Source organism: Homarus americanus, unplaced genomic scaffold, assembly GCF_018991925.1.
Source record: "Homarus americanus isolate GMGI-L3 unplaced genomic scaffold, GMGI_Hamer_2.0 scaffold41027, whole genome shotgun sequence".
NCBI lineage: Eukaryota > Metazoa > Arthropoda > Malacostraca > Decapoda > Nephropidae > Homarus > Homarus americanus.
This window is the reverse complement of record NW_024745073.1, coordinates 10,153,277-10,168,434: the sequence shown is the minus strand read 5'-3', so window position 1 is coordinate 10,168,434 and position 15,158 is coordinate 10,153,277. Positions and strand designations below refer to the sequence as shown.

The window sequence follows — 15,158 nt, the reverse complement described above, 5'->3', positions numbered from 1 at the left end:
GAGAAGTTACTCGTTTTTTTAATAGTTTTTGGTTAAAATACTGTTATATTACAATGGTATTCTATTCATACTGTGCTTGATATAATTCATTCACGGAAATGTAATATTTTTGCTGAAATGACGTAGGTATTACAATGGAAAGTGGGATAAAATCGTGATGAAAACAATGACTTTCGCTTTCTTTCGTTCAAAAGATGTTACCGTAATCGCTTTTCGATGGTTTTCAGTTAAAAACTGTTGTATTACAATAATATTCTATCCTAATTGACTTGAATAAATACTACGATACTATATTTCTGAATATTTTCATTAAAATTCATCCAAATTCATCGTCTGCAGCACCAAACAGCTTCTCCCAGTCCTCTCCTTGAACAGGGCTAGAGGGTACGTGTTTTTCGAATCGTTTTCAGTTAAAAAAAACTGTTACATCACACGTATATTTGACCTAAACTGCGCCTGAATGAATATATTCTCGGAAATAAATAGTAGTTTTGCTGAAACGTGATGTATTTCAATGTAAAATAGGATAAAATACATGACAAAAACAAAAGATTTTACCTAACCTTCCGATGTTCAAGAGAAGTTACTCGTTTTTTAATAGTTTTGGTTAAAATACTGTTATATTACAATGGTATTCTATTCATACTGTGCTTGATATAATGCATTCACGGAAATGTAATACTTTTGCTGAAATTACGTACGTATTACAGTGGAAAGTGGGATAAAATCATGACGAAAACAATGACTTTGAAATACAATGCAATATTAACCCCTAAATCGGTTAATTCGGACAATCGGCTAAAACGGACACCCTTCCCGCCCTATTAGTCCGAATTAACGAGGGTCGACTGTATTATTGATATTTCTCTTAAATATTAATTGTGTGTGTGCATACTATTATAAAATTAAGATGTTATTTTTACTACAATGTACGTACAGTCGACCCTCGTTAATTCGGACCCCTTTAATCCGGATTTCGGATAATTCGGACAAAATTTGAACAAACTTCTTTTTTTTTCTTTTTTTTTAAGATTTGTAGGAATATTACCAACACGGACCTTAAGCTAAAATGCTGGTCCACCCACTGCTGGGATAAAACACCAGCGTCTTTTTGGTCAAATGTAATATCACTACTAGTGTGGGGGGGGGATGCAACTTTTAGCTTCAGACATGAAAAATATTTACCATTTACTGCCAGTAAACAATGGAAACGTAAAATTTGTACCAATTAGTAATGAAAAGTTGTGCAGTTCCTTCAGCAAATGAAGCTCACCAACTTACAATAGGCTAAATTACCTTACAACGTGTTTTCAGTAGTCTATGTCGAAGTTCTTAGCACAGGCTAACTTATCATATCATATACGGAATCAAAGTTCTCATTGATCTACAAAAAATACCGGTAATAAAAACCTTTTTGATATTTCACACTTAATATAATACCCGGTAATCTACTTCAACCTCCTATTGTTTACAACGACGCATGACGCACCACCAGCTGTTGAGTATCAGCTACACGGTACACGTGTTTTTCGAATAGTTTTCAGTTAAAAAACTGTTACATCACATGTATATTTTACCTTAACTGTGCCTGAATGAATATATTCTCGGAAATAAATAGTAGTTTTGCTGAAACGTGATGTATTTTAATGTAAAATAGGATATAATACATGACGAAAACAAAAGACTTTACCTAACCTTCTGATGTTCTAGAGAAGTTACTCATTTTTTTAATAGTTTTTGGTTAAAATACTGTTATATTGTTATATTACAATGGTATTCTATTCATACTGTGCTTGATATAATTCATTCACGGAAATGTAATATTTTTGCTGAAATGACGTAGGTATTAGTGGAAAGTGGGATAAAATCATGACGAAAACAATGACTTTCGCTTTCGTTCAAAAGATGTTACCGTAATCGCTTTTCGATTGGTTTTCAGTTAAAAAACTGTTGTATTACATTAATATCCTATCCTAATTGACTTGAATAAATACTACGATACCATATTTCTGAATATTTTCATTAAAATTCATCGTCTGCAGCACCAAACAGCTTCTCCCAGTCCTGTCATTGAACAGGGCTAGAGGGTATGTGTTTTTCGAATCGTTTTCAATTAAAAAACTGTTACATCACACGTATATTTTACCTAAACTGCGCCTGAATGAATATATTCTCGGAAATAAATAGTAGTTTTGCTGAAACGTGATGTATTTCAATGTAAAATAGGATAAAATACATGACGAAAACAAAAGACTTTACCTAAGCTTCCTATGTTCTTGAGATGTTATTCATTTTTTTAGTAGTTTTCGGTTAAAATACTGTTATATTACAATGGTATTCTATTCATACTGTGCTTGATATAATGATTCACGGAAATGTAATATTTTTGCTGAAATTACGTACATATTACAGTGGAAAGTGGGATAAAATCGTGACGAAAACTATGTCTTTGAAATATAATGCAATATTAACCCCTAAATCGGTTAATTCGGACAATCGGCTAAAACGGACACCCTTCCCCCCCCCCCCCATTAGTCCGAATTAACGAGGGTCGACTGTATTGTGTCGGAAAAAGTGTAGTTTGGGGATCGGCCCAGTCTCTATTTCAGTTAATCCCATATGTTCTGTTATTTCGTTTACGCGTTTCTCGTTTTACCCGGACCTCCACGGGTTCAATTGACCGCGTAAATGAAGACTATACTGTATATGATTTGCTTGGCCCTTACAGATGCAGATTTTTTTCAGCAAGTACAGTACAGAGTACTTGTTAACAGATATCCATTAATTGCTTATTCCTTCAATTCCATAGTTGTATTTGCTATAAGATGTATTTTATATTTGTTTATATTACAGGCAAAATGGCGCCAAGGTATGAAATGGCCGTTGGCCTCAAAAAAGGCCACAAGGTCACCAAGAATAAGAGAGAGAAAAAACCCAGTTCTCGCAAAGGGGTAAGTCCATACTTTGTACTGACTGTAGGTGTTACATGCAGAATAGAGGAGGGTATAGTATTGCTTTAGAAAGCAATGCTTTTTTGCACAATTACAGAATAGGGGCTAGCATACCGGTAGACCTATCGGAGTTGTATAGAGTTCAGAAAAGTTTTTGTGACATCCTATGTTAACATTATCAGTTCATATAGTATTTATATTTTAAAACTTTAAAAGGAAATCCTTAAATTTGTAATTTATGGAATAATTTCATAAATTACAAATTCTAGGATTTCTTTTTAATCAGATGCATATATGCAAAGCTGAAGAGTTGCACATTATCTCTGTTTGCTGAATTGAATATTGAACAATTAGTTTTTGCCTTGCTCCTTGTAAGATAGTTAAAAGACCCTGCATCTAAACAGAATACTTCTGGTATATAGATAAGGATTAGGAAGGGAAGAAGATTGGGATATTGAATTATTTTGTTGAAATAGGTTTGAGAATGTTTTCTCCTAATTGTGAAATCTTAAATTGGCAATCATGAAAATAATTAATTTTTGGTGCAGTAATGCTGATAGTCAGTAACACATTGTGTATACTTGTAGAATGTACAGGGGTACAATGAAATAAAGTACAGTGGTCCCTCGTTTAACGAACTCAATCCGTTCCAGCAGGTTGTTCGTTAACTGAAAAGTTCGTTAACCGAAACCATTGTTTCAATGGGTTTTTGGGTAATTGGTTCCAGCTCACCAAAAATTTCCTAAATTCAACAAAAATGGTAGAAAAGTTCACTTACTTTGAGGTGTGTACAGTTTTACCCCGCCTAACGCGGTTTCACTTAACGCGTTTTCGCATATACGCAGTGCCTTGCCAAAGCTGAACTTTCACTTAACGCGGATTTTTTCCACATATACGCGGTGAGTGTCCGAGACGCTATTTTTAGATTTGCCCCACCCGCCACCCTGCCTGACTGCCTGTTTTAGCTCATAAAATTCATACAAATTACCAGGCCAGAATATAATTTACATTGCTAGAATTCTTATAATTTGGTGATCATTTTGAATATAAACATCATATATTTTGCTTTAAACTTACAATTTTTAGATAAAATTTTTTCTCTAGGTAACTATGGTATCTTTTGTGCAAAATATATGACATTTATATTCAAAATATTCCTGGTCTTACAAGGAATCCAGCAATGTCAATTATATTATCCTAACTTTAGTTTGAGGTATTATTTATTAAAATTTAGTGGTTATCCCACACATCTCCTTGGGACGGTTGGTGGGGGGTGGGGGGGAGGGAGGGACCGACCGACCATCTGTTACCCTGTGAAGAATTATTTTTTTTTTATTAACTGAAGATATTTGTTTTAGCTCATAAAATTCATACAAATTACCCGGTCAGAATATAATTTACATTGCTGGAATTCTTATAATTTGGTGATCATTTTGAATATAAACATCATATATTTTGCTTTAAACTTACAATTTTTAGATAAAAATTTTTCTCTAGGTAACTATGGTATCTTTTGTGCAAAATATATGACATTTATATTCAAAATATTCCTGGTCTTACAAGGAATCCAGCAATGTCAATTATATTATCCTAACTTTAATCTGAGGTATTATTTAATACTAAATGTTAAAAACTCTGGAAGGGAGGATTGGTGGGGGGTGGGGGGGAGGGTTGGGACTGACCGCGCGGTTGGAAGAGGGGGGGAGGCAAGGTGGGGTACTTTGATTGACAGATAGTGTCGTGAAGATTATTATTTTTTTATTAACTGAAGATATTTGTTTTAGCTCATAAAATTCATACAAATTACCCGGTCAGAATATAATTTACATTGCTGGAATTCTTATAATTTGGTGATCATTTTGAATATAAACATCATATATTTTGCTTTAAACTTACAATTTTTAGATAAAAATTTTTCTCTAGGTAACTATGTTATCTTTTGTGCAAAATATATGACATTTATATTCAAAATATTCCTGGTCTTACAAGGAATCCAGCAATGTCAATTATATTTTCCTAACTTTAGTTTGAGGTTATCCCACACATCTCCTTGGGACGGTTGGTGGGGGCTGGGGGGGTTAGGGAGGGACTGACCGACCATCTGTTAGCTGGCTGTGTAGTGTGAGAGGGGGAGGGAGTTGAGTCCATTATTTGAATGGACATTAACTTGGCGACTGTATTTCTCTATTTCTCTTAAGTATTAATTGTGCGCATGTACCATCATAAAATTAAGATGTTATTTTTACTACAACATAGGTATGTGCCTTCAAAAAGTGGAGTTTGGGGGTCGGGCCGGTTTCTATTGGAATTAATCCCATATGTTCTGTTGTTCACTTAACGCGGATTTCACTTAACGCGGGACCCTCTGGGTTCAATTGACCGCGTTAAGTGGGGTACAACTGTATGTAGAAGGCTCCTGCATTATATATTGTCAATATGTAAAATATATTTCAAAATGACCAATAATTTGCTTGGAAACACAGAAAAAAGGCGTTTAGTTGAAGAGTCTCAAGCAAGATGTTACCTCCAGTGAAAACAGAGAGAGTCTAACGCCTGTTTGCTGTGTTAAGAGGCTGGATGCCACGCATTAAACTAGTCACTTTACCTTCAATTATGTTCAATAATTGTTAAAATGACTAAAAATTGAATGTTAAACTTTTAAAATTATTGAATAGTATAAACTTCTTGATATTTACTAAAATAAGTAAGGAGTTTAAGCCCTAGAACCGATTAATGTATTGGTGGACTGATACTAAAGCTGGTTGCCCGGCCAGTGCAACCAGGTTCGTAAGAAATTCGTTAACCGAATTGAAGATTCTTATGGAAGACAGTTCGTTAACCGAGGCGTTAGTTAACCGAGGGATCACTGTATTGGGGATTTTTATTGTTTAAGGTTTTGTGAGATGTCCTGTTAGAATATGATTTTGATTGGTGGTAAATTTGAATTTCACATAATACTACAGTTATTGAATATATTGCAAATTTAATGTGGATAACTGTTATTACTCCTTTAATTTCAGAAAATCACAAAGCGCAACAAATTTGTGAGAGATATTGTCCGTGAAGTTATGGGTTTTGCTCCATATGAAAAGCGTACCATTGAATTGTTGAAAGTGTCGAAGGATAAAAGGGCCTTGAAGTTCCTCAAAAAAAGGGTAAGTTTTTTATTTTTCTAATTAAAACAATGTCAGTGATATCTAAAGTTTACAAAGCAACTGTATTTGGCTGTTTATTTAAATACTGCTTGGATGCAGCCATTATTATTCACTTTCCACTTTAAAACAATTTAGATCAAGTCCTAGGTTCTGATCACATTGGGCAAGATGCATATGTTGGCAAATTTCTGTATCTTTGACTACAATATTGCTTCTCTTTTGAATGGAGAGGGGTGAAAATTTTTAAAAGTGTAATGATACAAAATGCAAAGGGAAGGTGAGCGCTGCTGTTCACTACTCTTGTGGTAGTGAAAGAGATGGAAAAGTTTATAGCGAAAGGGAACCTAAATGGTGACAAAAGCAAGAAGGAAAAGTTTATAGCGAAAGGGAACCTAAATGGTGACAAAAGCAAGAAGGAAAAGTTTATAGCGAATGGGAACCTAAATGGTGACAAAAGCAAGAAGAGTACAGAACAGATATTGGGAAGTAAATGTTATTTTTAAATAGAGATGACAGAGGAAGTGGTGTTTCGGATATATTTCAGTAGATGTGTTAGTCCATTATATAGTGAATGATGAACTGAACTACTGAGTAGAAAATGTAAGGAAGAAAAAACAGTATCGAAGAGATAGATGATGATGTGCAGGTGACTCATTCAGTTGTCATTGTTATATGAGAAAGCATGGGCACTAGATGCAAGAGGAAGGAGCACACTAGAAACAATAGAAATGATGTGTGGAAATAGTCAGTAAAAGTTCTTTGTTAATTTAGTTTTGTACAGTAAGATCTTGTATTTCACGAGTAATATAGACTGGAAAAATTGCGCCAAATGCAAATACATAAACTAATGGGAAAATAACAATATAGACTGGCCACTCTACATCAACCTCTGATTTTCCCATTTATTACCTCCAAATGATACAAATTCTGTCTTTGTTGACCTGATTGTGCTTTCCAGAAACTAGTTTTTAGGCCTTCCTCAAGTAACTTAATCACACGCTGCTTATCCTGCATCAAGTATGTGGCAAACTTAACCCCCTTATGATAGTCCCACTTCTCCTTTTCCTTATTTGGCCACTTAGGTGGGTCTGTCCCTCCCCCCACCAGCACCAGTAGGACCCCCCAGTAGATGTAGAGGCCATTATCTTGACTTGACAGGTGGTAGCACCACCCAAAAAGCATACAATAGCAGCCCGGGTGGTCGCGGGGGTGGCGCGGGCTACAACGCAATAGTTGCATTCTTGTAAACCCCATTTACTTTCACCACCGGCAATTCGATCACCAGAACGCTTCGTGGAAACATCCTTCTTACCTTGTCTTTCCATATTCATCGCTAACACAATAAAATTGGAGAAAAAAGCAAAAATCATGGAGTAATCGACAGAAACCGTGTGATTCAACTGATCATGCGATGTAAACAGAGAGCGCTGATGTAAACCGTTAGTCCTCACTGTGAAACATTCTTTTTACTTATTCTTTTCATACAGTATTTATGGGTAATAGCTAAATTTGGAAAGAAAAAAACGAAATTTACAGAATACCTCTCAAAAAACACTTCACAAACAAAAGACACGAATCAATTGAACATGCGAGGTCGAATGTGAACTGTAAGCATTGCATAACCCCGCGCCATGCTTAAAATGTTGAGGATGGAATGGTGCTATAACCAACATTCCAATGCAAAAGTTCGGGTTTTACAAACAGCGTTCCCCTATTCATCAATCGCGTTGACAAAACACACGTTGTAGCAGAAATGACTGTAACTGGTATGAGGGCTGTGACGTCATTCAAGACAGTGGCCAGCGTTCAGCTGGCTAAATCTCGCGAAACTCACGATATTTTACACCAAATGTAAGACTTGGTTACATTAGGTAGTGCTTGCAAAATTCAAAACCACGAAATATGAGATCTTACTGTATTTTAATTGATTTTTGTGACTATAAAGTATGATAACTTTATTATCATTGGCATAATTTTCTTGATATGCCTTTAACAGCTGGGTACCCATATCCGTGCCAAGAGGAAGCGTGAAGAGATGCAACGCGTCATGGGTCAACAGAGGAAGGCTGCAGCTGCTGCCGCAGCAGCCGCAGCTGCTGCTGCTGCTGCTACTGCAAGCCATAAGTAGTTTGTGTAGAATAAAGAAAAACATTCTTTAAGGATTTTCTTATCCATCCATATTATCGAAGTAGATATCCAGGTACAGTATTTGTTTGTACAGATACTGTCAATGAACAATATAATCTAGAAAATGTCCCAATCATGTAAGCTAGGATAGGTGCAGAAGTGTTCCTCTCCAGTTCAGTGGAAAATAACAAGTTTGGAGAAATGTGGCCAGAAAATTCTTGAATTTCATTTAACTAAAATTTTTTGCAACATACTGTACATTCACTCCCTCATTTACGTAATTTTTTATATTGCTCTTCCACTATTCACTTCGAACTTTCCTGCTACTGTTTCAAACTTTTCCAAATACACTATGTACAGTATCTCAATAGGCATTTGCCATGATGGGTATGATTACTTACAAAATGCTACATGCCACTCGTGATGTCCCAGTAGGTTTGGTATGTATGATTCTGTGGCATACTGATATAACTACATTTGGTAGCATTTATTACACCAAAATAAATACGCATTGCATTACTTATGTTAGTTTATACAGGGCAGGAATGCGTATATCCCTATATCTCAATTGGGGTCTGATAGTGTTTCACACAGTGTGGGCAGATACTTTGGGTTGTATACAATCAACAAAAAATTTTCTGCACCCCTGGGTCTGATGGCCTTTGCAATGATCACTGACTGAGGCCATGTTCATTTGGTAAGTTTGGTAGTTTTCTAATTCTGTGATTCATTATGCAGTCCAGTCATGGGCTGCATTGCAATTTAGGTATTTTTCTGTGGGCCAACCCATCAAAATTTATATCCAACCTACCCCAAAATTATGTTAATATTGTATTTGCACGGACAGTAAAACATTTTATCGTCACGTCAAACTTAAGGTATTTTCAGTTTACAATCGGTCTTTTTCTCATTTATGGAACAAATCCATTATTATAATTTTTAAGTAGTATGTTAAAGTTTCTTGACATATATATATATATATATATATATATATATATATATATATATATATATATATATATATATATATATATATATATATATATATATATATATATATATATATATACACACACACCTAGACCCCGACTTACGACTACGTGGACTTACGACCGTCGGGACTTACGACCGCCTCAGATATAGATAAAAAAATAAAAATAAAAAAATAAAAATTTTAAATGACACACGCATTTTCTATACCGAAACGTTTCCAGTTAATGTAGTCTCCATGTATAATTAGAAAATTATGGGGGCCCCATGTGCATTCAGCTGACTACATTAAAGGTTAAGTGCTCAGTCACACTGTATCCATTCCATATTATTTATTACTTTTAATGTACTGTATCCATTCATCATTATTCATTACTTTTACTGTACTGTATTTCATTGTAGATTTTTTTTTATCTATGTCGGACTTACGACCATGTCGGACTTACGACCTGGATTTGGGTCCCTAACCCCGTCGTAAGTCGGGGCCTAGGTGTATGCTGATAACCACAAGGTGTATATATATATGTGTGTATGTATATATATATATATATATATATATATATATATATATATATATATATATATATATATATATATATATATATATATATATATATATATATATATATATATATATATAATTATCCACAATGAAAACGTGGATAAGATAAATCTTGATAAAATCACACGGGAAAAGGGAAACAACGGAACACTTTAGCTTTCGTCTTTATTCAAGACATCTTCAGAGGCAACTGGATTACATGGACAGAGAGAGGCTTAAATATACAGGGTGACCTTAAAAACATGAGGTCAGGTCATAATGATGTCATCCACTCATCCCCACGCCAACACACACGTAGAGGAATTTAAGAGAAGGGGGGTGACGTGACTAATCAGGTCAGGTCAAAAATAAGGGACCCACAAAATAACTTTCATACATCTAGATCAAAGGTATTCAAAGCATTTTTAACCTTGGGCCACTGACAAATAAATTTATGTAACATACTATCAGTTTTGAACTGACCATTACTAAGGTTTATTGATTTTAATTCCTTAATCAAACTAGCTTCAACCAGAAGTCTTTCTGTGTCACAAGATGATTTAAATACTTCTAAGCTTTTTTCCCAAGCAATGGGATGATTATCATTCCTAACATGAACGAACAAGGCACTGCTTTCAGATGTTGTTCTGATATTATACCTGTACTTATGTTGTTTGATTCTGAGCTGCAGTGTTTTTCCTGTCTGTCCTACATAATTACAATTACATTTGCTACATGGAATGCAATAAACACTTCCATTTACATTCAAACTTGGGCTATTTCTTATTAACTTATTGGTGATGGTTGAGTCATACTTGAAAACAACATTAATATTTAGAAGCTTGAGGGACCGAACTAACAGGACAAATTCATTACGATAGGGCAGAGTCAAAATATTCTTAAGTGTAGGAATTTGCCTGGTTTGAGAGGAATGAAAGGATTTCTTAGCCCTTTTAAAACAACAATCAACAAACACAGAAGGGTACCCGAGTTTCTGTGCAATGGAACGAATGTGTTTCAATTCAGAGTCACAAATACGCAGACATCTTAAGAACATAGCAGAAAATACTGACATTTTGGTAGACTCAAGGTGATTCGATAAAAAGTGAATGAAACTGTCTACCTGTGTGGGCTTTCTGTATACCTTAAATTTATAGTTTTGGCCATTTCTCATGATAAGCATATCAAAGAATGGAAGGGATTCATTTATTTCTCTTTCAATTTTGAATGTGATACTTGGGACAATATCATTAAGCTTGTCTAAAAATTCCAATGGGTTACTGTTTCTAGGCCAAAGACAAAGAACATCATCTACATATCTTCTGGTTGAAGCTAGTTTGATTAAGGAATTAAAATAAATAGACCTTAGTGATGGTCAGTTCAAAATTGATAATATGTTACATAAATTTATTTGTCAGCGGCCCAAGGTTAAAAATGCTTTGAAAACCTTTGATCTAGATGTATGAAAGTTATTTTGTGGGTCCCTTATTTTTGACCTGACCTGACTAGTCACGTCACCCCCTTCTCTTAAGCTCCTCTACATGTGTGTTGGTGTGGGGATTAGTGGATGACATCATTATGACCTGACCATGTTTTTAAGGTCACCCTGTATATTTAAGCCTCTGTCCATGTAATCCAGTTGCCTCTGAAGATGTCTTGAATAAAGACGAAAGCTAAGGTGCTCCGTTGTTTCCCTTTTCCCGTGTGATTTTATCAAGATATATATATATATAAGGTACTCCTCAACTTACGACCTACTGGACTTGCGAACTCCCAGACATACTAACGCCCCAGTCGTACCAAAAAAATTTCAAATTACGTATTTCGAGTCCCAGCCTCAGTGATTGCGCTGTGTACTGACAAAATTTTCGTTTATAATTCCCTTTAAAATGGCTGGCAAGCCTAACAGTGAGAGTTTTGTGGTGCTGAGAATAAAGAGACCCACTTTAGATTTTCTATGTATTATTTTCGCATGTTCGACACTACCTTAATTTGGTGCCTGTGTGTATATATATATATATATATATATATATATATATATATATATATATATATATATATATATATATATATATATATATATATATATATATATATATACCCCGACTTACGACTCGTGGACTTACGACGTGGGACTTCGACACGCCTCGAATATAGATAAAAAAAAAAAAATTTTTTTTTTTTTTAAATATTACATTTTCTATACCGAAACGTTTCCAGTTAATGTAGTCTCCATGTATAATTAGAAATTATGGGGCCCCATGTGCATTCAGCTGACTACATTAAAGGTTAGTGCTCAGTCACACTGTATCCATTCCTTATTATTTATTACTTTCACTGTACTGTATCAATTCATCATTATTCATTACTTTTACTGTACTGTATTTCATTGTAGATTTTTATTAAAAAAAAATTTATCTCAATGGACTTACGACCTGGATTTGGGTCCTAACCCTAATGAAGTCGGGGTCTAGGCCTAGACCCGACGTACGACTGGGTTAGGGACAAAATCAGGTCGTAAATCCAATAGATTTTTAAATAAAAATCTACAATGAAATACAGTACAGTAAAAGTAATGAATAATGATGAATGGATACAGTACAGTGAAAGTAATAACTAATAAGGAATGGATACAGGTGATGAGCACTTAACCTTAATGTAGTCAGCTGAATGAATCCCCATAATTTTCAATTATACATGGAGACACATTAACTGGAACGTTTCGGTATAGAAAATGTCATTTAAATTTTTTTTTTTTTTTTTAATCTATATCTGAGGCGGTCGTAAGTCCACGTAGTCGTAAGTCAGTCTAGGTGTATATATATATATATATGCAATTCACATCTAGAGATACACGATACATATATATATATATATATACTGTATATATATATATATATATGCGCTTTCGTAATTCACATCTTCAGGAGTACAGACTAAAGAGAAGTACAAAACAAGGTATATATACAGAGGAGGGTGAGACCAGGTCCACAATGGTCAGGTATTAGGTAATGACCCTACTAATCTTTAAATAGCACCAGAACAGTCGGTAGTCAGGTCAGAGGGTAAGGTGACCCAACCTTCTCACCTGGTTACAAATCATCTTAATTACAAAATTGTCCAGTTTGTACATGCCATTACTCAAATTCATGTTGAATGCTTCAGTATGTTTAATGAGACTAGATTCTATGATGTTCCTACTGTCAATTGAATTACAAGGTAATATTGAGGAGGCATTATCCCAGTCAATGCAATGCTTGTTATCCCTCAAATGAACAAACAGAGCATTGGATTCCTGGCCTGTCCTAACACTATATTTATGTTGTTTAAGTCTAGTTACAAGATCTTTACCTGTCTGCCCTAAGTAAAACATATTACATTCCTTGCAAGGAACTTTATAAATGCAACCAATTGTGTTGTTGGGGGAGTTCTTGATTAACATTTGTTTAACAGTGCATGAGTTTTAAATCCCACATTGATGTTTCAGGTTTTTAGTTGTAAAGGAATGTGAGAAATTTTGTGAAATGGTAATATTAAGATATTCTTATGGTCATTGGACTTGGGATCAGTTCTATAAAAAGTTTTCTTAGTTATGTTTAGGCATTTGTCTATAAAGATCTAGGGTATTTTAGGTTTGAGCCAATATTATAGATATATTTATATTCCTCATCAATGAATTCGGACTGCAAATTCTCAAAGCACGTAAAACCATTGTTGAAAATACTGACTGTTTGACTATTATGGTGGGCAGAATAATAATGAATGTATGAACACACATTAGTAGGTTTTCTATAAATACTGAACTAAAGTGTTACCTATTCTGTGTATCAGACAGTCTAGGAATGGCATTTACAGTCATGCTCTAATTCCACAGTGAATTTGATCGAGGGGCTAAGTTGTGGCAGGAAAGCTTTTAGGTCCTCATTAGGAACATCATAGAATCTAGTCTCATTAAACATATCAAGCATTCAACATGAATTTGAGTAATGACATGTACAAACTGGACAATTTTGTAATTAAGAAGATTTGTAACCAGGTGAAAGGTTGGGTCACCTTACTCTCTGACCTGACTACCAACCGTTGCAGTGCTATTTAAATATTAGTAGTGCCTGAAGATGTGAATTACCTGCTTGACTTTGTGTTTTCTTCTTTCCTTGTGGTTATCAGTATATATATATATATATATATATATATATATATATATATATATATATATATATATATATGCAAGTAACTCACTAAGTGCGCGTGATCCAAGTATATGCTGATAACCACAAGGAAAAAAGAAAATACGAAGTTCCAAGCGCTTGGGAACTTCGTTTTTCTTTTTTCCTCGTGGTTATCAGCATATACAGTGGTCCCTCGGTTAACCGAGCACAATCCGTTCCAGTAGGTTGCTCGTTAACCGAAACCATTGTTTCAATGGATTTTGGGGTAATTGGTTCCAGCTCACTGAAAATTGCCTAAATTCAACAAAAATGTTAGAAATTTACACTTACTTTGAGGTGTGTATGAAGAAGGCTCCTGGATGATGATGATGATGTGAATTTGAAGTGGGTGGTGGAGGAGGAGAAGGGAGAAGAGAAGGAAGTGGAGGTGGAGGAGAAGCATTTTACTGCTTCTTGGAAGGTGAGTCACCTTCCATGAAAATGTCAGGAACCTCTGGACTGACAGATTCTCCACCATGAACATCCTCTCTCCTTGAAGTAGAAGGCAGAGGGCTAGCATCATCCTCTCTCCTCCTTGAAGTGGAAGGCTGAGGGATAGCATCTTGTTCCCTCTGCCTTTTACTGAAGAAAGTGTCAATTGTGGTCTGTTGGGCATCTCTCCTCCTTCATTAACTTACGTTTAAAGAAGGAAACCATTGTGTCCTCAACATGACATGAAGTTAGTTCAGATTTTTCCACATCTGGGTGCTTTGAAGCCAGTTCCCTAAACTTCTCCCAGTGGTAAATCACATCACTTTCCCTTCCTCCTCACCATTGTCAGCCTCTAACATCTCATCCAGTTGCTTCAAGTCATCAGGAGTAAGTTCCTCCTCATGAGACATCACAAGCTCTTCAACATCATCCTCTTCAAGGCCCAATGACTGACCAATGGACACAATCTCCTGGTCCAGCTCTGTGTCATCCTGAAATCCCTCAAAATCATGGACTACTGATGGCCACAGTGCATTCCATGAAGAATTGAGGGATCTAGTGGAGACTTCTTGCCATGATGACACAATCAATTTTACAGTCTCCAGAATGTTGAATTGTGTCTTCCAGAACTGTGCCGGTGTTTGTTCAGGGTAAGTGGAAGTTGCCTGATGATGACACCTAAACATTTTCTTCATGTACTGTACAACTTCTTGAAATTGCTGATCACATTCTGGTCCATTGGCTGTATGATTGA

General features: G+C 35.3%; 1 protein-coding gene across 1 annotated transcript; it reads left to right on the top strand.

The window, feature by feature from the left end:
• The first annotated feature begins 2,803 nt into the window (after nucleotides 1–2,803).
• LOC121878431 (60S ribosomal protein L36-like) lies at nucleotides 2,804–8,260 on the top strand. Its single transcript, XM_042384665.1, has 3 exons — nucleotides 2,804–2,951; nucleotides 5,972–6,106; nucleotides 8,103–8,260. Exons 1-3 carry the CDS (start codon nucleotides 2,826–2,828, stop codon nucleotides 8,232–8,234), a joined length of 393 nt encoding a protein of 130 aa, XP_042240599.1. The 5' UTR covers nucleotides 2,804–2,825; the 3' UTR covers nucleotides 8,235–8,260.
• Nucleotides 8,261–15,158: the final 6,898 nt, after the last annotated feature.

What these genes read in the sequence shown, in the direction of transcription:
- LOC121878431 (XM_042384665.1), top strand. Translation starts at nt 2,826, where the DNA reads ATGTATTTTATATTTGTTTATATTACAGGCAAAATGGCGCCAAGGTAT. An exon ending in AACCCAGTTCTCGCAAAGGG is followed by an intron (nt 2,952 to 5,971) that starts GTAAGTCCATAC and finishes CTTTAATTTCAG; the next exon opens with AAAATCACAAAGCGCAACAA. An exon ending in TGAAGTTCCTCAAAAAAAGG is followed by an intron (nt 6,107 to 8,102) that starts GTAAGTTTTTTA and finishes TGCCTTTAACAG; the next exon opens with CTGGGTACCCATATCCGTGC.